Consider the following 25,525-nt stretch of genomic DNA (forward strand, 5'->3'; position numbering starts at 1 on the left):
CTCTGGCTACCGACCATCATTTTGGACCAGAATGCCACTTTAGTGACCATTCTGTTCTTTGCACGCAGCAGACCTTGTCCTGTCGCCAGCGTCCCTCCTCCGCCCTTCCCACAGCCTCTTCTAGTCCCAGCCCAGCTTCCTTATGCCCTATTTCCTCCAGACCAGCCTTCCTGTGGCATTACTGGTGTTATATTTAGATTTGCAAATTCAGCAGCCGAAGCCACTTCCTTCTGGAGAGCAAGTCCACCATGGAGCTGGCACTGAAGTTTTGGCAGCCCCTGCCATGGTGTGCTAACCCGAGAGGCCTCCCCAGGGTGAGGTAGCTCCCCCAGCCCCATTCACAGACATAGATACTGAGGCTCAGGAGGTCCCAGTGCTGGTCTCAGATGACACAGCTCTGAAATCCCAGCTCCTAGTTCTGCTTGTCATTGAGGTAGTTAACAGAGGTTTGGTGGTTAGAGAGACTTGAGGAACATCCTGGGTCAACCTCCTCTTGGAACGGAGGACACTAAATTCCAGGGAAGTTCTGATGTCTCCCTGAGATTAATTATTAAGAATATTCCAGTCTTCCCCTCACACCCTGCTCCTTCCCTTTCCGCACATGGCCCGAGTCTCCTGCTGGAGGGCCAGCTTTTCCATGGCAGAGATCACGCCTTCTGACTTCTTATGCCACAGCCAGAGCCACGGTTGTAGTCCAAGCCAGGGGTCAGGCTTGGATCATCAATGCCTGCAGCAGAGAACGCAGCACCCACTGAGCACGAGTTGTGTGCCGAGTGCTTCACGTGCATTAGCTCATTTAACCCTGGCAGCCCTATGAGATAGGGGTCCTATTGATGATCCCCATTTTAAAAATTGTGGGGAAAAAAAACCCTCCATAACAAAATTTATGATTGTAACCATTTTTAAGTATAGAGTTCAGTGGTGTATTTGCACATTGTATATTCACATTGTTGTGATTATCCCTATTTTTGTAGTGAGAAAGTGCTCAGAGAAGTAATTCACCCCAGATCCCACACCTAATAAATGACAGAGCTGGGATTCAAAATTGGGCCTTCTGACTCCAGAACGTGTGCTCCCAGCCACCCCTGGATGGTGTGTGCTGATCCCTCACCACGGTGGATGACCAGCTTCACCAGGTGCCTCGTTGGGCACCTTCCTCTCTGTCCCTGGAGAAGGCACCCAATCCCTCTACCAGCCAAGTGGTTTTGACTGGGGACACATGTGCCCCCATCACTGCCCTGCTGCTTGTCCCCAAAGTCAGACTTGTTGCTAGAGGGTTGTTGGGCTCTTAGGGGCCTGCTTCAGGCTTTACAGAGGGACAGAGCAAAAAGAGGAAGGGACAGATGGCAGGAGGAGGGGGAAAGAGAAAGGGCAGTGCATGCAAGTGACAGGAAGGGATGTGGTAGGGTCTCTCTGGGGTCCAGAATATGCTCAGAAGTAGAGTGGCTGAACTCAGCTGCAGGGAGACCTGGGCACTTAGCCCCAGGCACCCATCTCATCACCCTCGTCAGAAAGGCCACCTGAGTCCTGGGGTGGGGGCATATATGAACCTCACACACGAGCATCTTGAGGCCTGTCCTACTAACCACTTATTAACCAGAGAAAGTAATTTGCAAGTTTCTTCAGACGCTCTACCATTTCTTTCTTTCTTTCCTACCGAGATCTGCAAATATTTTGTGGTAGCTTTGGCATGCCTGAACCGCTGATCTGGGTTATAAGCAGACAGAAACTGGGCTGACTTGACACAACCAGGAGTAGGGATGATCTTACGAATACCCCGAATCCTTTCCAAAAAAATCCTCGCACTTAGGCGTGGGGTGTACTACCTTGACGCCGATGAGATGGCAAGAAACTAGGCTGCACTAGCTGCACAGAGGTCTTAGAGGATCTGCCCCCTGATGTCACAGCAGACATTGCCGGGCTCTCCCAGTCCCTGATTTTAGGGGCCTGTAGGGATGCAGCATTTTCCTTCCTCTTCTGGTCCTTTCTCCCACCACCCACACAGCTGGGAGGGGCTGGGGTCAAGGGAAGTGTCTTCCTAAAACTATGTGAAAGCAGGTTGTGAAACGCACAGAAGTTAAAGGGGTCTCTTGCCTCCACAGATGACACGGGCTCTTGGGTTTGGAAGAGCGCCCCGAAGTCATGTTATTAAATCCTGTCACTGTGCTCGGCTCTGATTTGCTCATTGTTCTAACTAGGTGCTGAATGACAGCTAGAGTTTTGCAATGTTTACAGTCTCTCCTCTGCCAGCATGAAAATTATTGTGTGAAACTGATGATTCTCAAATTTGTAAGACCAAATGACAAATAATTAATTCTAATCATTTTCAGAAAATTCTAAAAAAGGTAATCCGATGTACTTCTAGAAAAGGAATATTTTAAGAATTTAAGCATGTTCTTTTAAAAATTAAACTTAATGGGGAAAAATGAATTGACTGTGTCTACATGGCACAATATAATACTGTCACCCATTTGGGCATTCATTTCTATAGCTAAAAGCAAAGATATTTTCATGGAGTAAAGAGCAATTTTGAGGAATGGTATTTCCGATAATGCTGAAAAAAATTTGATTCAGTTAAGCTCATTTCATTGGGATCTGAGTTTAAAAAAAGACATTGGGGAATATCATGTGTGGGGATTGAAGTGGAGGAAAGCATTGTAATTTTTAAATGTTTACCATCCAGAAACTTTTATCAATAATACATTTTTTAAAAAGCTTGAGAACAATACCTAAGTGTTCAAACAAAAATATGATCAAGGGTCCCCAAAATACAGCATTTTATGGCAAGTAATTTCATTATCAATTTTACTTATTGTGGCTTTATGTGTACTTTATTACACATAAAGTAAAATTCATCATTCAACCATTTCAAAGTGTTCATCTCAGTGGCACTTAGTAAATTTATAACACTGTGCATCTACCACTGCTACCTAGTCACAGAACATTTATTTCATCACCCCAAAAGGAAGCCTCATACCCCTTAAGCAGTCATCAGCAATTTTAAAGTAGATTTTTTTTTCCAACTTACTTTTGAGGCACATGAATAGATTTTGTTTTAATCATGTTGATAGTTGTTTTCAGCATTCATCAAGTAAATTAGGCTCAATCATCTGGGGTTGGTTGGGCCACTGTGATGCTTTTTGGATGTCGTGATGACATGAAATTAAAAGTCTTTCCACTGTAAAAAGAGAACTTTGACCCCGTACAGGCTGTAAGAATAATTTAAAAGGCAAAATAGTCACATCTATGTAGAGGGTGCGGGTTTCTAATGATTTGGTATTACAGTTGCCATTTTCCTTTTTGAAAGTTTATTTCTCGTGTTTGCGTTTGATTCTATATTAGTTATTTGCATCAAAAATAACTGTTTCCTTCCTGTCCAGGGTTTGATCTTTAATGTGCTTTACGTGCTTAAAAGGTTATTCTTCATCCTGTAGCTTTTTATACTTTGAACCAAGTAAAGTTGTAAACAACCAATTCAGTGGGAGAGGACATTTTCTTCTACCTTTGAGCTCAACTCTCTAATCCTCTTGTCCCAACACCCTTAGTCACAGCCTCCCTGAGGGAACGCCCTTGACTTAGGTGCGGTCTCTCTCCTCTGACCTTTCCCCTTATCATCACTTTCCTGAACAATGTTCTGTTCTTTCCGCTAACAACCATAGATTGAGCCACCACTGTGTGGGAGACAGAGGAGCAGAGCTCTCTGCCCCCACGTCAGATGCAAGATTCTGGCCTGGGTGTTAGTGACAGATAAGGGCTTATCACCTTAACCTGTTACATTTAGTGATGTTTAACTTTGAACCAGGGCTCTGGGACACTGCCTTATCCCAGGAGGATGTTTCTCTAACAGTACAATTTGGGGCCACAGGAACGCCCAGGCTAGCAGGGATCTCTGGGAAGGGGACGTTCACTGAACTCTTACTGTCTATTTGATACCTTTACTCTCATAACGCCCCCCAGTATATCGTATATTATTATTCCCATTCTCCAGGTGAAAAGGCTGAGACTAAAAGGGATTAAGTGACCTTCTCAGGGACCATGAGTCAGTGAGTGCAGACCAAGCATTCAAACCCCTGGGCTGCCTGATTCCAAAGTTCATATTCTCTCCAGTGCAGCAAAAACACCTTTCTGGGGGCACTTCTTAAATTACTAACCACTTGGTCCTATATGCTTAGTCTATACATAAGACCAACTCTGCTCTTCTTAATTATAACATTCAGAGTACATGAACTATTGTGGGAGCATTCTTTGAAAAATACATAGTGTCAGTAGGGCACCAAACCTGCCTGAGTCAGTGGGGAATTCAAGTTTGGACCTGGAAACATGTAATGGCCTGAAATAATGACAGAATGATCCTGTAGGGCCTCATTGGAGTTTCTGACTAGTAAATTAGCTGCTTTTTAGTTAAAAAAAAAAAAAGTCTAGGAAAATATAGAACCCAGACTAAGCTAGAATATTTCATTGGCTAGTAAATGACACAGAAAAAAAAAAAAAGAAAGGAAACTGTGGACTCTCTTCCTCCGTCCTCACAGGCAGACATGGAGATACAGTTCTAGACCGGGCCCTGTGGGTGTGAGCTTGGATATGTAACTTCACCTACCTGGGCCTCTTACTTTGTCTTAAAAATAAAGGGGCTGGAGAGATGGCCTCTCCATCTTACTTGCCAAGTAAACCTCTCTGATCCGGGAGCTGGAGAGGGGAGGGGAGGAGGCTTCTCCACTGGTGTTTGTGTCCCTACACATGGCAGGGGGAGCGGGCTCTGCTGAGGTGGCCCATGGAACCTGTGGTCAACACTGGCTATGTAATTCCTGGAGCCCAGTGTAAAATGAAAAGGCAGGGCCTCTAGTTCAAAATTATTCAGTATCTCAAGACTGCTGCAGCAGAGCATTAAAATCAAGCTTGGGGCCCTGTGGGACTGCACCGCACACACCCAGGGAACTCAGTGGCCTCTGCTGCCTGGCCTGCTCCCTGCACTGTGGGAAGGGTTGAAATCTGGAGGAAATCCGGGGCTCCCAGCTAGTCTGCTGGGAGGCAGGGACACCTCTGGGGTAGCAATCTCCTTTCTCAGGAAAGTGGCCGACAAGGAAGCTGAGCTCCTTAAGGAGATGCAGCATGGCCCTTTGTTGGCTTCTGTGCCTTGCTGTGGAGGTGAACATTGAAACGGCCTTGTGGGACTGAGGGACTAATGCCTGTTTGGGGGCCTAGACCATCATGCTGTGAAAGGGTATGAAAATGCCCGAGTGGAACATCAGTCTGCGGGTGTGGCTGTGATGGATGCCCTTTCAGAAGCATGGTGCGGCTGGACAGGTAGAAGAAGGCAGGTCACACCAGGAAGAGCAGTGACTGCAAGGAGGAGCTGTTGGGAACAGACAGTCCTCAGCTGTGGAGTGAGGTACAGGTATGGGAAGGAAGACAATCTTGCCCAATGACGGGTGTAGAACTGGGGATGGGAACACATGAGTCAGCAAGGAAGCTCAGCCCACAGCAGGAGGTGTGGTTCCGAGAGAGGGTTTCTACCGCAGGCCAGGCCATCTGTGCTCCACATCAGAGCCTGGGCCAAAAGCCACTTCCCAGCGACGTGCTGAGGAGCCTTACGGTCGGTGGGACCTAGAAGACTGCAAGCTAGTGGCACACTTTGGGGTTCACGGCTCCCTTGATCTGGAGGTGGGTCTGGGTTGGGTGCTGGAATTTCACCCACTCTGCAGGTGGGGCTTATTTCAGGAACAACAGGTCTTAACCCCTAACTGTGCACTTGGTCCCTGGAGTCCTAGGAAGCCCAGCAAGCGTGTAAAATAGGAAAACCAAAGCTGTCTCCAAGAGCTTAGACATCCACACCTAAGAGAGCAAACAGAGAGACAGAGGGTCACCTTAAAGAGGTAGAATGGCCCCAAGTCAGTGAGATTTAAGGGGACCTGGCAGATCCAAATCATAAAGCAAGAGACACAATGTGTCTGATGGGGAGGCAGTGACCACTCTCCAGGCCAGCCCCTGTGGCTCCTCTCCTACAGAATCGGATTGACTTTTTATCCCAACATTACGGGTCTCTACTCAAGGTTCACCCAGTCTACTCAGAGAGGTAGAAACAGAGACTATTCCAAGGTGAGCTGATGTCTGGAAATCTTTTCCTTCTCTCATTTCTCTGCCCAGGAGAAAACAACATATACTTCAGTGGTGCATGTGGTTCATGGAATCTAGTTTTGTCTGACACTAAAAATTCTTTTCTCAAAAACAACTCATGGAAATATAGGTGCAAGCACCTCTAGACTTTCCCCATGGCAACCTCTGACTGAAACCGCCCAGACAGAGGAAAATCAGTCCAGCGAGCAGAGGCCACATCAGTTGCAAAGATGTATATTAATATTCTAGACTTTAAATACATATTGTCACTATAAGAACATACAAATGAAGAACAGAATACGTTCCACTTGGTTTGAACCAGTGTCCCAACAGTAGCACTATTGACGTTTGGGGCCAGATAATACTGTGCTGTGAGGATAGGTCTACACAGGTCAGGACATTTAGCAGCACCCCTGGCATCTACCTACGAGGTGCCAGCAGCACCCCCTTCCCAATTGTGACAATAGAATGTCCCCTGGAAAGCAAAATTTTCCCTGGGAGAGAACCATTGATCTAAATTAGGCAGTAATTATATTGAAGAGGGAAGGGGAAGGTAACTTCTATGGGATTTATTAAAAAGCCAGAGAAAGCCATCCAGTGTTTCAATTTTTCTATAACAAGCTATCATTTAATTTCTCTTTTTTTCTTATTCACCTTCTTTAATAAGCCTAGATTTCTTGATGTCATTGCATGAGGGCAAGAGTAAGATCCTCTTTGAAAATGCACCAAACTAGTACATTCTCCACAGAACAGATGAAGTTATAATCATCCGATGGGGGAAAACCAAGAGACTGTAAATGTGTGCCTGAAGCATTTGGTCCCAGCCCAGTCTCCTTCCATCAGTGATGTAAGAGGCAGGGCTGGAATGTAATTGTGGTTCAGTTCTCGGAAACCTAATTAATTGTTTTGTAGCCTATTTGGAGACAGGTTGCATGAAGAGGAAGGAATTGTTCAGCCACAGCACACATTGTTCAGGTGATCATTGGATCCAGGAGAGAGGGTTCCTCAAATATGTGGACTCTGGTTTAGGGTTTTTCTGGCACAGCCATGCCTAGAGTGGGTAAGGAAGAGTGCCTTGAGCTTTCTTAGATGATGATCCTGAAATCCCTAAATACTAAGCGAATTTCTAATGTGGCTCCCTGTCACTCGCTCATGAGAAGAAAGAGACCTTGTCTGAGTATTCCATCCATTGGTGTGACACAGGATGGCCCAGGTGAGCAGACTCTCAGGTGAGATAATGCAGGTAGGTAGTGTGACAGGAATAAGAAACCATGCTTCCTAGGATGTCCATTTTATCTCTACTGTTAGATGCCATGCCTTTTCTTCACCCTCACACATCAGCACTGGCCTCTGCTCTAAGCTTATAAGGAATGAAAGGAGAGATGCCCCAGACACACATGTCTTCAGGAGGTGCCCTATCCACCGTGCGTCCATGGGCAGCTTCCCGCTCTGCTTGTCACTCCAGTTAAAGCGGGTTGGATCTATTACCATGAATAGGAAGAGAGATAAATGGTCACTCATGATAAGTGGGTTGAAGTACTGATCGTGGCGTTTACTTTTTATTTACTTGTTATATTGACCATGTGACAAATATAATCTGGGCACTTTAGCCCATGTCTTCAAAACAAGCCTATGAGGAAGGCACCTCTAGTTTTATTTGACAGTTGAGGAATCTGAGGCTTAGAGAAGCTGAGTGACTTCCTCAGGACCCATAGCTAGTAACTGACCATAGGAATCCAGCCCTTTTGGGCTCCAATTTCATTGTCCTTCTACATACATCATAGTTACCTTCTAGATGATTCATCTGGATGCTGTCTAGATTCATCCTCTGACCCCAGTGTTCAGAGGTGGGCAGCTTTCAAAGCAATAAGAAAAGGGCTTGAAAATATTTTGAAAACTATTTCAAATAAGTTGACAATTCCATCAGGAAATATTTCCTGAAGGTCATGGGATAAAATGGTAGCCTTAGAGGATGTAACATATATCAAGCATGGTCTTCATGCCCTAACGGATCACACAGCATCAGAGCTGAGAGGAACCTGGGGAATTATCTGATCCAAGCTCCTCATTTTGTAGCTGGGGGACACAGGGGGTGATAAGGACCTCTCCAGGATGATGTGGTAGGAAAGGAAAGGGCACATACGGAAGCATCATGAAAGAAGGACTACAGGGTGTGGTAGGTGAGTGGAGGTACAAGAGTGAATCAGACCTAGGGTTGATGATGACCATTGACAGAAACAGGGAGGAACAGCGATAGAGCTAGTGGCAGAAAGGTGAAAAGAAGGTGAGTTTGTTTCTGAAGAATTGAACTGAAAAAGTCAAGTAACTAGAAACTCCAATTGAGGATTCCAGGACCTGAGACGAGACGTCATGTCCCAGGATCTGTTAAATAGGATGTCCAAATGAGACCCCTAACTGTGAGACCCAGACACCCATGACAGGGCTCTGTCATGCTTAAGAGTCTTGTTAGCCATGTAGATAAAGGCAAAGGGTATTTGTCATGTCTGCAGCCCATGCAAAAGCTAAATGCCACAGACATCAGAATCAACAGGTAAAATAGCCAAAATAGCTGGAAAGAAGAACTGAAACTGACATGAAATTTATCAAGGATCAATGTACAGTGCTATGTTTATGTTCAGAGAATCAACTGTACACCTATAGAATTAATAAGAAGAACAATAATGATATTAAATGACTACCATTACTCTAATAATATGTGCCAGGATCACTATGTGTCAGTTGCTTCACAAAATAATTTATCTAATCCTTACAACAGCCCTGGAGGATCAGTGCAGTTATTAATCCTATCTCCCCATCCAAAGAAGCTGGGGCCAGGAAAATTAAGTAACCTTTCCTAAAGTGACACATATGTGGGTTTGACTGGAAAATATCATACTCTTTAACCAATAAGATAAGGATTAGGGAGATGAGACTTGACCACACCTGTGTCAAATAATTTCTCCATTTGTAAAAATAATTGAGTCTGTGTTTGGGGGCTACAAAGAAAAATATACAAGCATAGACAGTGAATCAATTGGGAGGTTATTAGAAATAAAAAACCATACAATTTCCTTTATAAACTAGCTTCACTAACGTGAAAGGAATGTAGTCGATGTGATTTGGGATTGTAAATGCTGAAATGTTTACTTAGAAGTGTAATCTTTTAATGAATAGGAATACTTACTATGGAAGAATGTAGAACTCAGGTGTGAGCTGCATTTCTGTTGGTATCATTACCTTATAAAATCCAGGAAAAATCATAGCTAAGATTCCACTAAAAGATTCCGAGATCTTTTAACAGGATCTGGATTCCCATTAACAGACAGACTGACTTCATGGAGTGCCTCATTGGGAGAAAATAGTGAGAATCTGTGCTCACAAATTTCTATGCTCACACATTTCTGTGCTCACACACAACTTAGCCACTTCACCTTTCTCAGTTGTTCCATGGTAGAGACTCTCAGGCTGACTGCTCATCCCCAACTGTGTCTGTTTGGGAAAGTGCATCTGGGAACCTTCTCTATGTCCTTCATTTTGAAAATCTCTTGTTTCCTTCCAGTTCTGCCTGCCCTCCTTTCCTTGGTTGACTCTGCTTTTCCTCCCTCCTGGTCACTCCTTCTGTTTCAGTCCTGGGAATATACCCGCTAGAGCAGAGTCATCCCTTCTACCCACCCCTCCTTGGTGGACACATTATATTTTTCTGGCTAAGAATTTAAGCAAATTATCTTGTAAACTTTGATAAACCTAAGAATTTGAACACAGCTCCTCACTTATAACTGTTATGAATGTGTGTTAACCAATCAGGACAGAGGATACAAACCACAGGGATCAAGTATTTCATTTCCCTATTCCTTGCCATCCCATCTAATTACAGAAAAGATTTTAAATGGTGCTTCAAGTTCATTGTGTTTGCAATTTCATTTCTTTGAAAAGTTCCATGTTGACAGTGCACGTTTTCCAAAAACAGGCCAATTCTGTAAAAACAACTGAGTAACCAAGTGGGGAAAAAGTTACTTCTACTTGAGCAGGTGAATTTTAGTATATGATTATCTGCAATACAATTTTGGTTTTCTACCCTGTTATCTATGGCTGTGTATTGCCTATCAACCACCCTGTGACAAAGCTGGACTTTGTGCCTGAGGGAAGGATCAAAATGTGATTTAGGCTCTATTGCCCTTCTTTGTTTAAATTCCCATCTGGATTTCCTGGAAGAGGTTCTAAGACTCAGTTATGGTTAAGCCCTGTGTTATGGAATATCTCTGAAAAGGATTTTGTAAACCCTCTTGCTCATTTGAAAGAAACCCTAAAACCCATGCCTTGTTAGTTTCTTTGGCGTGTCCTTCCTACCTCCTTCCCTTTCTCTTCTCACCGCTGTGCCCCAACGTCCAGGCTGCAACGCTAGAGGCTTGAGTTGCTTAACTGCTCCCCCTCGTATTGAGCACCCCCGCCTCTGGGGTCCCTCCCCCTCCAATGCCTCCTGCCAGCCTCCCTTAAGCTTGTTGTCAGGACATCTGGAACAGTGCAAACCATTCTCCAGTGCTCCGTGGTTAACGCCCTCACTGTCCTTCATGATCTGGCCCCACCCTGAGCGTCTAACCTTATCAGGACCTTCTGGTCCCACACACCCACTCTACAGCCTCTGTTTGGGAAGAAAACTCTCCTTATTATCCTACAAATGGACTGTACTCAAGTCCAGCTCCCAAGCATCAGCTTCTATGTTTCCTCCCTCCCAGCACAGCACGCTTGCCCTTTAATTCTCCAACTTCTTTTATCTTACCCGCCTCTCAAAGCCTAGCTCTTTATTTTGTTTTATTGAGGTAACATTGATTTATATGTTTCACGTTTACAACATTATGTTTCCACTTCTGTATATACCACAGCATGCTCACCACCAAAAATTTAGTTTCCGTCCATCATTGTATAGTTGACCCTCTTTACCCATTTCACTCCCCTACTTCCCCTCTGGTAACCACTGCTCTGTTCTCAGTAGCTACGTGTTTGTCTTTATTTGGTTTGGTTTGTTCATTTATTTTGCTTGAAACATCTCCTCGGTCAGAATCCCTCCAGCTACTCTAATTCCCTTCTTCTACTCATTTAGTCACTTACTGCTTCCACTGTTTTCCCTGCCCCCGTCCCAGGACAGTGTAGCAACATGAGGCCAAGGGCAAGACTGAGGAAACTTCTCGTCTGCTGTCCGTGCAGATCACACAGCAGCACTTACCAGCACAGCCTTGAAAAGGCTGGCCGCCGCCATGCTGCCTCCCGATTCTAGGTCAGCAGTTCCTTTCAAACTGTCATTTTCCAAGCACCTACCAGGTGTATGACCCATGTTCTAACTGTGAAGGGCTGTTCCTCTGCCATTGCCAGGGTACTATCTTTTAAATCCTGTCTCAGAAGCTCTAATTCTCTAGCTCCTTATCATTTGTGATAACTTGCTGCACGTGTCACCTCACCCCATGAAAAATGGAAGTTCAAGCGGTAGCTGGAATATAAAATACTCATCGAACATTCAGTTTTCCAGTCTCCAAAAGCCACGATGCTCTTACAGTGAGACAAAAAGAGGATCTTCAAAATCAACATTTGGGAAGTCTTTTTTGCCATAGCTCAGAGGAGTTTCTTGATTCCTGCCGCTTGGGCCACTTCTGGTTTATTCTATCTCTAAGTGGTTTTTTAGAGATAATTGTTACACGGACATGAAGACACTGGAAAAACAGACCCAATCTCCGCAAAACACTTATGATATACACCCACAAATAAATGAGACAGTAAAACTACAATGAATACAAATTATTGCAGCAATCCTTAGCATTGAATAGTAATCCACAGTGAAATATTTAAGTACTCGGATTAAACAAAACATTACTTAGAAAAGCTTGTTATATTTACACTCTGTAAGTTGACCACTGGTAGCCTCTAAGCCCCTGGCTTTTCTTTTTTAATTGTTTCAGAGCTTTACATGTTAATCCACCACTGGCAAAATCCAGCTAGAATAAGCTCACTTGTTCCTACATATTTCTTTAAAATCTCAGTCCACTTCCCTGTAGCAGTTGACATCCCACTGCCTTAGAACTAGCAAAGTATTTCAGGATTTCAGTATTTCTGAGGCGCAGTAAGATCATTGGAAAAAAGAAGAAGAAGAAGAAGAAGAAGAAGAAGAAGAAGAAGAAGGAAGAGTATTGGTGAAAATCTTACCTCAACTTCTGACTGGCAGGGACAGTTATTTTATTAAGCTTGTCCATTCTTTTTGGTAATTACTTGAGCCACAAATCACTGTCCAGTGGTAACGTCAGCAGTCCCTGGCCCTCCTCGGGAGGAGCATGGTAAGCCTTTGATCTCAAGGGTCCCAATCACTTGAGCCTGATTTCTGAGAGTGCAGCCTGCTGGCAAACACCCCTGCACTAGGGAGAAGTAAAACTTGCTCGAGCACATAGTCAAGTTTCATGTTTCTGCATAATCATGTGATCTGGATAGCCAGCCAGCTACCCAGCTTGGCTGATTACTCCTCGTTGTGTAAACTTTAATAGTGAAACCTATTGGACATGCAAATTTCTTGCCAGCTGCTTTCTTTTATAACCAGATTTGTAACCAAGCCAGGACCAGCTTCTGGCTGGTCACTACTTCCTGTTGTCCTGAACACATATAGTCCTTGTTTTCAGCAGGTGTCATACTGTCCCCTTCCTGGACTCAGGGGAAAGCAGAAGGATCAATCCCATCTGATGGTCTCTTTGGGACTTTCTGCTCATTTGTGTAAAGTCATGGATAAGCTTTTCCACTTAAAGGACCATTATATGAAAATGGCATTTTGTACTCTTTCTCCTCGCTCCTCTCCCCGAAATGTTTTAAAATAAATATCAAGATGACAGTGATTCTGTGGTAATAGTTTACTTTGAGAGTTAGAATTCCCTTTTCCTGAAGATCTATGTAAAGTGGGAAGGACAGTTCTCTAGGCAAGGTCATAAGGAGTAGAGACAGATAGGAGATCTGGAAAGGGGAGAGGCTCTCTGTCATACCATGTGGCCTCCTTATTAGGTTGATGGAGTCAGGAGTTGTGCTGATAGCCAGATGCTTTCAAACAAAACCAACCTGTACCCAAAAGTCAGCTGAGGACAAATCTAACAATCTCCCAACAATGCAATTCTGACATCAAGTCACTTGGAAGTCCCCTGAAAAGCAGGCGCCACTCTGCTCATTGTCCCTTCCTGCTCTTGTCCACTGCTTACTTTCATCCCCTCACCAGACCCAGTGACGTGCCAGACATGGGAGCAGTAAGCGGTGTCCCAGGCAGCCAGGCTGGCGAGGAGCAGAGGGGAGGGAGCCACACCCGCAGGGACTGAACCCATCCAGAGAGGTCCACTTCCCTCGTGGAAGACTTGATGGTCCCTTTTACCTGTTCTGAAAACTTCTGACTTGTCTGTCATTTAGAGAGCAGAAGATAGTTTGGGGTCAGGGGGAAGAAAATGAGAGAGACAGTTCCTTTTACACCTGGACATGCTTCCCTGTAGCCAGCAGGAATGCGCTACTCAACTTTGTGAATTAGGCACATTTATCTGGGTGAGCAATTCTCTCCTGGGTCTGAAGAATACACAGAAAGGACAAAGTAGAGGGGTTCCCATTACCTTTCCTGTTACAGACTTGAGGTCTGGCTGGAGACAGAGGGGAAATGGGAGGAAGAGATGAGGAAAAGGAGGAGGGTGCAAAGGATGGGGGGAGGGGGAGGAGGAGGGAGATGAGAGGCGGCAGCAGCAACGGCAGAGGTGGGCGTGGTGGATGGATTCCTTTCCTTCTACGCCTCTGTACAAAAAGAGGCTCTGTTTTTCTCCAGGTAAATCTTGATTAATCACATTCAGGTACTGCCTCTGAATTTCTAGTTGAACCAGATGTTTAGGAGCAGAATCCTCAGGGCTATTGAAGGGTGAAGCCCTTCTGCTTGGCCAAACCACTGAGTTGGCCAGGTCGGCAGAGAGCAGATAATCTTTCATGAGAAAAATGTAAGCACTTGGCTTCTCCAATTGGTTATTTTCCCCAAACAAGCGGCTCAGTTTTCTTGCAATGTATTTCCAAGGAACTCTAGACCTCCACACATCCTTTCCCCCTAGTTCTTTACTGAAAGGAACTAACTAGTACACCAGGATGGTGAAGACACATAGAATGTCATCAGGATCAGGAAAATTCAGCTCCCCTGAACGAGGCAATCATCTGCTTGTTCCTTCTTAATTACCATCAAGTGCACCCCACTGGCCACTTGCCTTTCCTCCAAACCAACAAGTCTGTTCAGCACCTGGGCTGGCAACTTATTATTTCCCCTGAGAAAAAGACCTAGGGCAAGAGTTACACTTCTGCTTTTTCTTTTTACAGCCACTTGTCTTTCTCCTTTTTACTGTCTCTAGTCTGACATGATAAAAATGAGAGTCTGCTTTTCCAGACTGGACATTTTACCCCACGTGATGTGTAGCATGATACCCAGAATGTTCCAGGCTGCCGTGACTGCTCCATAGCTGTAACCAGCTTCCCAAGAAGGTCAGTGAGTATGAGCATGGAAATTGAGGATGCCAAGTCTTAGCTGATGACTTGTGAAAGGAATGAGACCATGCAGCACGGTTTCCACAGCACATGGAGATCAATATACCATGATAAACACTCAGTCTCGAACTACACGGCACAGTGAACGTGAACATTAATTAATTACTAAATTAACAGATGAAAAATGGATAACCCCAGCCTTAAAGAAAATTTGGAACTCCTATACATTGCTGAGAAAAAGTAAAATAGGTCCAATCACTTTGAAAACATTTTGGTATTACCTAATACATTTGATGACATACATACCTATGACCCAGCATGAGGTCATGACGTAGCACTAAGACGTGACAGAACACTAGGAATATACCATGTACACCAAGGTCACGTGCAAGAATTGTCATTGAAGCACTGTTTCTAATAGAAAATAAAAACACTGGAAACAACCCAATTGCCCAGCGACAGAAAAATGAATCAATTAATTGTAGCATATTTGTGCAACAGAGCACTATTCAACAGTGAACATGAATGAAATACAATCTATCAGTATGGAAAAATAACAGAAATAATCTGAGCATTAAAGGTGAGTTAAAGAAGATCACATACCATGATTCCAGTTATATTAAGGTTAAAGACATGTAAATCTAGTTTATTATTTGGGACACATACACACATGGTCAAACCAAGGGAGGGAATGATAAATATAAAATTCAGGTGGATGGTTACCAGGGAGTGGGTTTGGAGTGAAGGGGCACACAGGGCTTCAAAGGCAATAGTAGTGTCCTATCTCTTAAGTTGAGTGGTGGATATGTTAGTACTTATTGTAGGTATTAAATATTTAATGAAAATAAATAAAATGAGATCTGGTTTCGAGCGATGGGGCAAAGGCAGGATAGCCTGTTTAAGTCTCAGTTAGTTCTGGGAAATGATGTGGCTTGAGAACAAGAAGACAGATTATACTGGAGCTTGGGGATGGGACCTGACCAGCCCTGGTTTCTCTTGGGCTCTTTTCCTTGCATGTGTTAATGACAACAAACAACACTGTGCTTACTGAAAGCTTTCCATGTTCCTGTACCAGGATAACATTCATTTTACATGTGAAGAAATTGATTCATAGAGAGGTTAAGTAACTGGCCTAAAGTTAACATCACTCATCAATGTTAGAATCAGGATTCAAACCCCCAAAGCTGACAGTCACAGGGCTTTGCCATCACAAGAGAGATCTGTGATTCAGCAGAGGGCCCTGCCCTGACATTCAGGCACCAACTTAAGCATGACCTTCAGTGAATCACTTAATCTCCCTGACCTCAACTTCTTACCTTTAGAGGACAAGAGAGGGGATTCAAGGAGGGCTCAGGCGCCTTCTGATTTGGCATCTGGACACTGGCCCATGTGTACAGAAATTGGATTCCACTAGCGAAAACATACAGCTTCCAGAAGAGATGCCTTTAATAGTCTCTGCTAGATTGCTTCCCAGGGTGGGGCAACATGGTTATGGCAGTTTACAGAACCTTGGAAATAGTCCAAGTCCTCACTGAAACTAGAAAGTCAGCCACGGTTCACCCTCTCTGCTCAGCTGCCCACCTGTTGATGGCTTTTCCCCTGCCAAGGCTGGTTTAGGCAAATTGCCAAAGGAAGTAGGCAAGGTGTGGCATTGATACTATGCAGTATGGTTCCATGGTTCTAATCATAACCCCCTCCAATGAAGGTCAGCCTCACAACAACGCTCTGAGGACGGTATTATTACCATTCATGATGTGGAGTCTGAGACTCAGAACGCTGACATCAGTTTCCTACGGCCATCCATTCTTCCTGATCCCTAAGCCAGGGCCCTTTAACCCCCAAACTATTCACTCTCTTTTCCTCTGTGCTGGCCCCTTTCTTCGGGTGGGGGTGGAGGGGGCTGTCCTGCAGGAACAGTGGCCCTGGCAGCTTTCTGACACATGCAGACCAAAGTAGCAGGAGCTTGCTGTTGGTCAGGCCCATGCCTGGTTAGCTGGCCAGTGCCAGTTAAGGTCCCAGATGGAGGAAGGTTTGGGAGGACATGGAGCCTGGGTAAGCCACTGGAGGGAAATAGCAGAAGAGGCCAAGGAAAGGCCAAGAGAGCAGGAAGTGAGGCAGATGCTGGTAGCAGTCTGTCTGTTCTCCTTTGTAGGGAGGGGCAGGAAGGGAGGAAGAAAGAAAGAGAACACATGTGTGACTTGAACAAATGGGCAAAGGCTCTTTTAAGCTCAAGGCTTCACTTTCTGTGAGACAAATCAGTTCCCTATTTCATCTGTTCGGTAAACTCAATATTCTGTGTATCAAATTGGCCTGGAGTGTAGCATCTGCATTACGGGACTAGCTTAGAAGAAAACAGCTTTTACTTGTTGTATCAGTTCAAGTCCCTGGTCGGTAAGAACATGACAATAGTCTGTTGTCGGGACGGACAACTCCTGGCCTTTGCGTCACCTGTGCCTCCTCCCTGGCCTTCAGCCCTCAGAGCCAGTCTGCCAACAAGACTCTCCTTTGTAATATTCCCACCCTTGCCCAGCTCTCACTCCAGCCTAGGTCTGCACCTGGGTCACTGCTCAGCCTTCTGCTTCTTCTTTGTAGCTAGATCCACCCCCACTCTCATTCCTGGGCAGTGTTCCCAACTTCTGACTCTCTTAAAGATTTCAAAGGCTTTTGCTTTCTTCTAGAACGAAGTCTGAATGTCATTCATGCCCCTTTGTAACTGAGTCTCATCTTTAGGATCCATCTTATTCCTCACTAATTCCCAGCAGATGACCATCCCTTTGGTCAGACTGGTTCTCAGACACTCCTTTCTCTTTATCAGTCCCACGACCCAACCACCAGCCAAAAACAGTCATCCAAAGACAGGGTGGGAGGCAGATACATGGGGTCCTAGACGATCAGGAGGCCAGGTCTTCGCCATTAGTCAGGGCCGTGATGAAGCCATAGAGCAGGCAAGGGTGGAGAGGCAGAGTTCTCGGTCCAAAGAACGGGATATTCAGAGAAGTAAAGAGCCAAGACTCACAGTCTCCTAGGGTTCAGGTCCCAGAGGCCAGGAGAAGCCCTTGATGCCAGTGCTGTGGCTGTGGTTATAATTTTCTGTCATCTCTTATCTGGTGAAGCTTGACTAGTCTCCTGTTTTTCCTACCCAGGGAGTCCTCCCCTGGTTTCAGAGGGCCCCCCAACAAAAGCTGACTTGAGCAAATGTGGATACATTTCATGTTCTTGGGCAGAATGACCCAGTATCACGAAGGTGTCCATTATCTCCAGTTTAGGATGTAAGTTTAATGTGATGCAATGAGATCCTCTTCTCTAACCATGCCAGAGACAAGCTGATTCTAAAGTTCCTTTATAGAGAGAGACAAGCAAGAACAGCCAAGAAAGCTCTGAAAAAGATAATCAAGGGAGTGGAAACAGACTAGCTCTCTCAGATTTAAAGCACACTATGAACCCTCTCTAATAAAAATGGCAAGTCATTTCTGCATGACCAAAAGAACTAATGAGAATGTGCAGAAATAAACTGAAGAATATAAGGAAATTAAATGTTATGAATGTGGCATATCTAATGGGGGAAAGATGGACTTTTTTTAATAAATTGGGCAATTGCAAAGCCAGAGGGAAAAAGATAAAACTTATTTTTTTATTGAAGTATAATCAATTTACAGTGTTGTATTAGTAAAACTTAGATGCATACCTCAAACCATTCAACAGGAAAAATTCCCAATAGATCAGGATCTAACTGTAAAAATGAAGCTATACCTGTACCAGAAGAAAACACAGTTAAGTTTATTTACAACCCTATCTATGACTTAAAATCCAGATGTAACTAATAAAAAAAGGATAAATTTAACTAGAAAAACATGAAGAACTTTCTCATGGCAAAAAATAATTATAAACAACATCAAAAGACAAAGAACAAGTTGGAAGTAAAGAGCTGCATTATGTTTCACAGATAAAAGGCTAATCTCCCTTATAGATAAAGAGTCCCTAAAAATTGAGATAGAAAAAAAAAAAAAACAACTAGATAAAAAGTAGGCAAAACCCATGACCATGAAAGGCCTTTAAATAGTCTTTAAATGCATGAAAAGATACTCGGTCACTCTCCTATTAAAGATTATAGCCATGCCAAAGAACATGTATATATTATATGTTTATATTTCAGATTAGCAAAAATCTTAAAGTCTAATGATAGGATGCTCTTAGGAAACAAGTACTCTTTGCTGACAACATGTTTCAGTCCTCAAGGAGGGATACTGACAGGATCCAACAAAACGCATGAATTTACCTTCTAACCTAGGATTCTCACTTCTAGGACCCTGTCCTGAAGATATACTTTCATATACACACACGTGCAACATCTTCACAGAGTTATTTACTGCTGTTTTATTCGTAATAGCCCAAATTGGAAAGACCTAAACGCTTTTCGGTGGGGGACTGGTTGAATAAATTTTAGTTCATCCTTATAGCAGAGTTCTGTGCAGACATACAAATGGTGTGACCTCTGGGATATGTTAAGTGGAATAGACAAGGTCAGGACAGTGTAAGCTACTTAAAAAAAAAAAACAGGACGATGGAGGAAAACATACATATATTTATTGCAAAAACAAACACTAGAAGGATAAACAATAAACTAATGCAAATAGTCGCCTATAGGAGGCAGAAGGGAGCTGGAAATAGAGCAGAAGTGATAGGGATATAGATTGATTCTCTGGATGTTTTCAGTTTTGACTTTCAAAGTAAGTAATGGTTTGACTTGTAATAAAAACAAAATTAATGCAAAAAAATTAAAAAGGCAAACTTTAGAATAAAAATAAACAGAAGCAAGTGAATGTAAATGGTAACATAGCCTGGAAAAGAGAATTATTTTGACTTTTGAACACAGTTCTTTGTGTATCCTCAGGGAAATATATTCTGAGAATGAAAATGTTGCATATAAATCTCAAACTCTACACAGTATTTTTATTTTTAGTGATAAAATATGTATTATGATTTTTGAGTGATTTTTTTGTATATTGTAGATAAAACTAATATATGTGTTAATATTAGTAGAAACTAAGATTTTTAGTGTGAGAGAAAAAAATACGAATATAAACATCAAAGAAAAAACTTGGTGATGTTAAATTTAATTGGAAATATCATTCTGAACTCATGATTTCCTAGCAATAAATATTGAAAGGATCTAGAAGCAATGACAGTACAATTTTTAAACACATGAAAAGATGCTCAATCACAATTGTATCAAGAAACAGAGAGATTCCCCACTAACAGGAGCTAAAGACTCCATTGAAGGAAAGGTTGATTTCAGGTCTAGGGCATAGAAAATAGAAGATGAACCTGGAACACCTTCCGCCAGCAAAGAAGATGACTCTCAAAATGATAATAGGTGGGTAGGGAGGGCATCAAAGATACAGGAATAGATCTTTGAAGTGGGCAATTTGAGCAACAAAAAGGAATAATGACTGTAATTTGTTTTAAAACACTGAACAATAAACAAGATTATACTGTATAGCACAGGGAAATATATACAATATTTTGTGGTAGCTCACAGCGAAAAAAAATGTGACAATGAATATATGTATGTTTATGTATAACTGAAAAATTGTGCTCTACACTGGAATTTGACACAACATTGTAAAGTGACTATAACTCAATAAAAAAAAAGGTAAAAAAAACCCAAAACCACTTTCAAAGAAAAAAACAACACTGAACAAGTAATAATCCCCTAGTCTACAATAATAAAACAAAAAATCAAAGTCATTTGCCACAATCGAAGATAACTATTCCATCAACTCCTTACCTCTGATAATTAATAATTTAAAAAAGAATGAAGCACTTACCCTAACGTTTTTAAAGAGGAAAGGAAAATCCTCCTCGATTTTCTAAGAATACTAGCTAGTAAATGTAGAAAGAATGACTGAATAAGAAAATCGCCATTTGTAACTGCAGATAAATAATTGATTAAGGTGAAGATTATCAGTTAATGTTAAAACTCATAGATGAAATTTTGGCCAAAGGGATATTCCCAAGGCGTGAAAGACTTGTCCCATGGGCTGCTGGCTAATTCAAAAGGAAAAGCCAGCCTTTGCAGAGATGAAATCTAGTCATCATTACCCTGAGTGATCAAACTCATCAAACTCAGCATTATCCATATTTCTTCCTCATGTGATGCAAAACTAAGTACGCCTCACCAAGAAGTATTCTTGCCACAAATATTTAATCTCAATCTAATCAATTTTAGACCTAACTTCCAGTTTACAGAGAATGAACATATAATTATAATCATCCAATCTAGGGCACTTTTGAGAGTGAAAGGGGACTCATTTAACAATTATGCCAGGGCTACAGGTGTAAACAGGCAGGACATCCCTAGAGAAACTGGAATGTGAGGGTCTGCTAAATATACAGGAAATAAAGGTGGTAGAGAAACAAGTTGGACAGCACTAAGAGGAATGAATAAAATTTTTAAAAATCCAGATGTGAAGAATTCTACAAGACAACTACCTGGTCTTCAAAAAGAAAAAGAAAGTAAGTGGAGGTGGTGTTCAAAATTAAATCATACTCAAGAGTGATAACAACCAAATGTAATGCATAAACCCAAATAGGATACTGGTTGAAAGAAACCAACTCTAGAAGACATTTGGAGACCACTGGCAAAGTTTTAATGTAGTCTGGAGATTAGGTGATATTAGGGAATGGTTAACATTCTTAAGAATGACCACAGTATTGTGGTAATATAGAAAGATCCTTATTAGGACATTTTTGGGAGGTGAATGCTTTTCAATATAAGCTGTAAGTATGACAATGTGTACAGCTTACTTTCAAATGGTTCAAAAAAAATGTAAGCAGTGGTTGAAGCTGGGTGATGGGTATACAGTTGTACTGTTATACCATTCTTTCAGCTTTTCTATACCTTTGAAATTTCCATGAAAGAGTTTAAAAAATGGCAAGACTCCAAGTGTTTCTTACCTTCAAGCCCCTCTACGGAGCCATCAAGGGCAGTGGCCTCCTCATCAATGCCCTCCTCCTCAAGGGAGAATCCTGCCCAGGGGTTCCCTGGCAAAGTCTTTCCATTTCCCACTTACTGCCCAAATCTTGACCATTGTCTAATTTCTTGTGGCCTGTCCAAATCCCACTCACCTTCAAGGAAAACTTCCTCCTGGAAGCTTGTCCTGTCTTCTTCTGGTCCACCTGGGTGTCTACTCTGACCTCTTCCAGCTCTTGGTACGTGGACCACAGTTTTTATTTTTAGCCACATGCCAACTATTTAATGTTTTTCCTAGGTGTATGTCCTATTATCTTGATGAGATTATAAACATTCCAGTGAAAGGACTATATTCTATTTCTTTGGTCTTTCTCTGTAGCAAGAACAAAAATAGAATATTATTTGACTACATTAAATCTTTCTGAATTAAACCTGATAGTTATTAAAAGACATCTGCAGATAAAGTAAAAATTAGTTGTGATATGCAACTACTATTCAAACTCAGGAACTGAATCAATATTAAAAAATCATTAAAGTTGCTGGTTTCATCTGTAAGGAGCTTGGTAGTTGTGACTTTGTCCCAACAAGTGAAAAAGTGAACAGACTGAAAAAAATCAACAATTCTTTGCTCCGTAAGAAGGGAAGGATACAGTGCAAACTGCTACCCCCAAGATCGGAGAGACATACAGGTGAATACAGGCCACCGTGGCTTACTGGAGCCGAGACTTGCTGGCAAAACCACTGCAGGAACCAGAGAGGATGCAGAACAACCTGAACTGTGATTGATGAATTGCTGGAGGCTCAGTGGGGACACTGACTCTCAGTGGAGTTAAAAACTCCGGGAGGACCCAGTCATAAGAGGATCCCAACAATATTGTCAGATTTACCTCTAGGAACTTAACCAGGTTCCCACAGTAAATATCAGAGAAAAATCCCCCTGGACTTCCGGTAGGGGAGGAGAAAAGAAAACATTTTGAAATAAGTCAGAGCACTCCGTTGTTAATAAGCCCTGACCCCAGTGGAAACTAGTTAACCACTGCCTAATCTGCTGGGGTATTATCGGAACCTAACTGACCTGAGAAAGGGAAATACCCAATTCCAGCCACCCTAGCCACACAATCCTACCCAAGGAGGGGGAGAATAAAAAAGAAACATTTGTGAAGTTCATGGTCCAGAGGCATAGGCTCCCTAAAAGACTGAGACCTGACCATAGGACTACAGAATGCTCTCCTCCCCCATGCCTCACTACCACATTAGTAAAGGCAGCTCCTCTTACCTCATACATCATGTCTAGCTATCCAAAAAAAAAAAAAAAAAAAATTACAAGGCGTACCAAAAGGCAAAGAAGCACAATTTGAAGAGACATAGCAAGCATCAGAACCAGACATGGCAGAGATGTTGGAATTATCAGACCAGAAATTTAAAACATCTATGATTAATATGCTAAGGGTTCAAATGGATAAAGGAACCAGCATGCAAGATCAGGTAGGCAATGTAAACAGAGATAGAAATCCTAAGGAAGAATCAAAAAGAAATGTAAGAGATTGAAAAAAAAAAACCCAGTGTAACAAAAACAGAGAATGCTTTTGATGGCCTTATTCATAGACTGGATGTGACTGAATAAAGAATCTCAAAACTAGAGTAGATTTCAATACAATCCTTAAAAACTGAAAAGCAAAGAGAACAGAGAATGGAAAACAAAAACAACCCAACAGAACAGAGTACCCAAGGACTGTGGGATGACTAAAATGGTATAACATACACAGAGTGGGAATACTAGAAGAAGAAAGACAGAAAGAAACGGAATATTTGAAACAATAATGGTGGAGAATTTCTCCCAAATTAATGTCAAACACCAAGCCATACCTCCAGGAAGTTCAAAGAACCCCAAGCAGAATAAATGCCAATAAACTACACCTAGGCAGATCATTTTCAAACTGCAGAACATGAAAGATAAAGAAAAAAATCCTGAAAGAATTTAAAGGAAAAAAAAACACTTTTCCTATACAGAAACAAAGATAATAATCACATGTGACTTCTCAGAAACCATGCAAACAAGAAGAGAGTGGAATGAAATATTTTAAACATTGAGAGAAAAATATCACCAACTAGAATTTTGTACCCTGTCAAATTACCCTTCAGAAGTGAGGGAGAAATAAGAACTTTATCAGACAAGCAAAAATTGAGGGGAAATTGTTGCCATTAGACTTGCCTTGCAAAAAATGTTAAAATTAATTCTTTAGAGGGAAGGAAAATAATATAGGTCAGAAACTGGGATCTACATAGATTAAGGAAGAGCATTGAAGAGGGAATAGGTAAAGGTAAAATAAAACCTCTTATTTTCCTTATTCTTAATTGGTTTAATAGACAACAGTCTGTTCAAAATAATATTAACAATGTATGTATGTTTATATATACATTTTATGCATCAAGGTGTCTGCAGGGTCACATGCCTCCCAAAGTCGCTAGAGAAATACCCTTCTTCGTCTCTTCCAGCTCCTTGTGGCTCCAGGCAGTCTTTGGCGGGTGGTTGCATAACTCAGATCTCTTCCTCTGTCTACATGTGGCCTTCTCTCTCCATTCTGTGCTTCTCCAGCTTGTCTCTTGTAAGAACATTTACCCTTAGATTTAGGGCCCACCCAATCAATCAAATTTGATCTCATCTCAAGATCCTTAACTTAATTTTATCTGCAAAGAAAGACTTTTTTTTTTTTGGAAACGATTCTCAGTTCCAAGGGCTAGGGTGAAGACACGCACATCTTTTCGAAGGCTGCCATTCAACCCACTGCGTATCCTAAGTTAGTCTCACTTGACTTATAAACGTCGAGTATATATTTAAAATATTTGTGTTTCACTTAAGACTCTTCCAAATGCAAGAAAACCCAACTCAGGTTGGCTTAAGCAAGAAAGGAAATGATTGATTTACCAACTGTCCTGGGCTGAACAGGCTACAGAGTTACATAGTAAACACTACAGTTAGGACTGTTTTTCACTCTCTGGGCCTCTTGGTTAATGTCTTAGTGGCCCGGTGGCTCTGGCTCAGTGGGTTGCTGGCTCTGGCTCACACTGGCTCTCTCTCTGTGGTGGAAAGACTCTGTGACGGTGGTGCTACCACACATTACACACCTCTTCCCAACCCAGTGTTCAGCAACATTAGGTTGGAGGTCAAAATCAGCCACGGTTGGAAGGGTTTCTAGCACAGGAATTGACAAATACTACAAATCAGGGCTGGTTTGGGCGGCGTGGGGGTTTGATAGCCAGTTATTAAACATTCACCAATACACCGCTACTTTGTTTCAGCCTCACAGCTCCTCAGGGTGAACTACAGCAAGATGGTGAAAGCATCCTCAAAAGTAGTGAGATGTACACCGATTGGATATTTTGATCACATCTCCATCCCTGAACCAAATACCAAGGCCAGCAGTAAAGTGATGCCCTGTCCTCCACCCTGGAGCTGGGTCAGAGGCTGCCGCATGCCCAAGTATGTGGGGTGATCCCCCCATGAAAATCAGGGGCTTTCACTGGAAGAAGGGATTAGCTACTGCAGAAATCTCAAAATAACCTTAACTTATAAAGCAGTGCCTTCCATGTAGTCTCCGTCTACCCTAACCCAACTCAGAGTCTCCTTCTTCCATTCATCTTGGACAAGAGGCAAGTGGTTCTGGACCATCGAGGCTCCTGGTAAGTGGGGAGAGATGGAGAGGCTCTGATCTGAGACCTCTTCCCCACAGTCCCCGATCTTCCCCTTTGCTGGAATGGTGTCCCCACTGTTTTCCAGCCAGTCCTGTTTTTTCCTGCTCATAGCTTGCTTCCAACTGAGACAAGTGAAACATACATTCTTGTGTTGTGTGGGTTCCTGAGATATTTTAAAAATTAATTTAATTATTTCTTACTGTGAAGGGGACATACAAACAGATA

General features: G+C 42.6%; 1 protein-coding gene across 2 annotated transcripts in view; it reads right to left on the bottom strand.

Annotated features, from left to right (window-relative positions):
* Window positions 1-12,571, bottom strand: part of BLNK (B cell linker) — a 73,806-nt gene extending 61,235 nt beyond the window's left edge. Inside the window, exons 1-2 of one of the 2 annotated variants that reach the window (XM_031461497.2) lie at window positions 12,307-12,571; window positions 3,029-3,209 (exon numbers count right to left, since the gene is read on the bottom strand). In XM_031461497.2, coding sequence (XP_031317357.2) covers window positions 3,029-3,084 — 56 coding nt within the window. In that variant the 5' untranslated portion in view covers window positions 3,085-3,209; window positions 12,307-12,571. The remainder of the gene's footprint in view (window positions 1-3,028; window positions 3,210-12,306) is intronic. The other variant, XM_010974373.3, reaches the window with a different exon arrangement.
* Window positions 12,572-25,525: the final 12,954 nt, after the last annotated feature.

This window comes from Camelus dromedarius, chromosome 8, assembly GCF_036321535.1.
Source record: "Camelus dromedarius isolate mCamDro1 chromosome 8, mCamDro1.pat, whole genome shotgun sequence".
In the NCBI taxonomy this organism is placed as follows: domain Eukaryota; kingdom Metazoa; phylum Chordata; class Mammalia; order Artiodactyla; family Camelidae; genus Camelus; species Camelus dromedarius.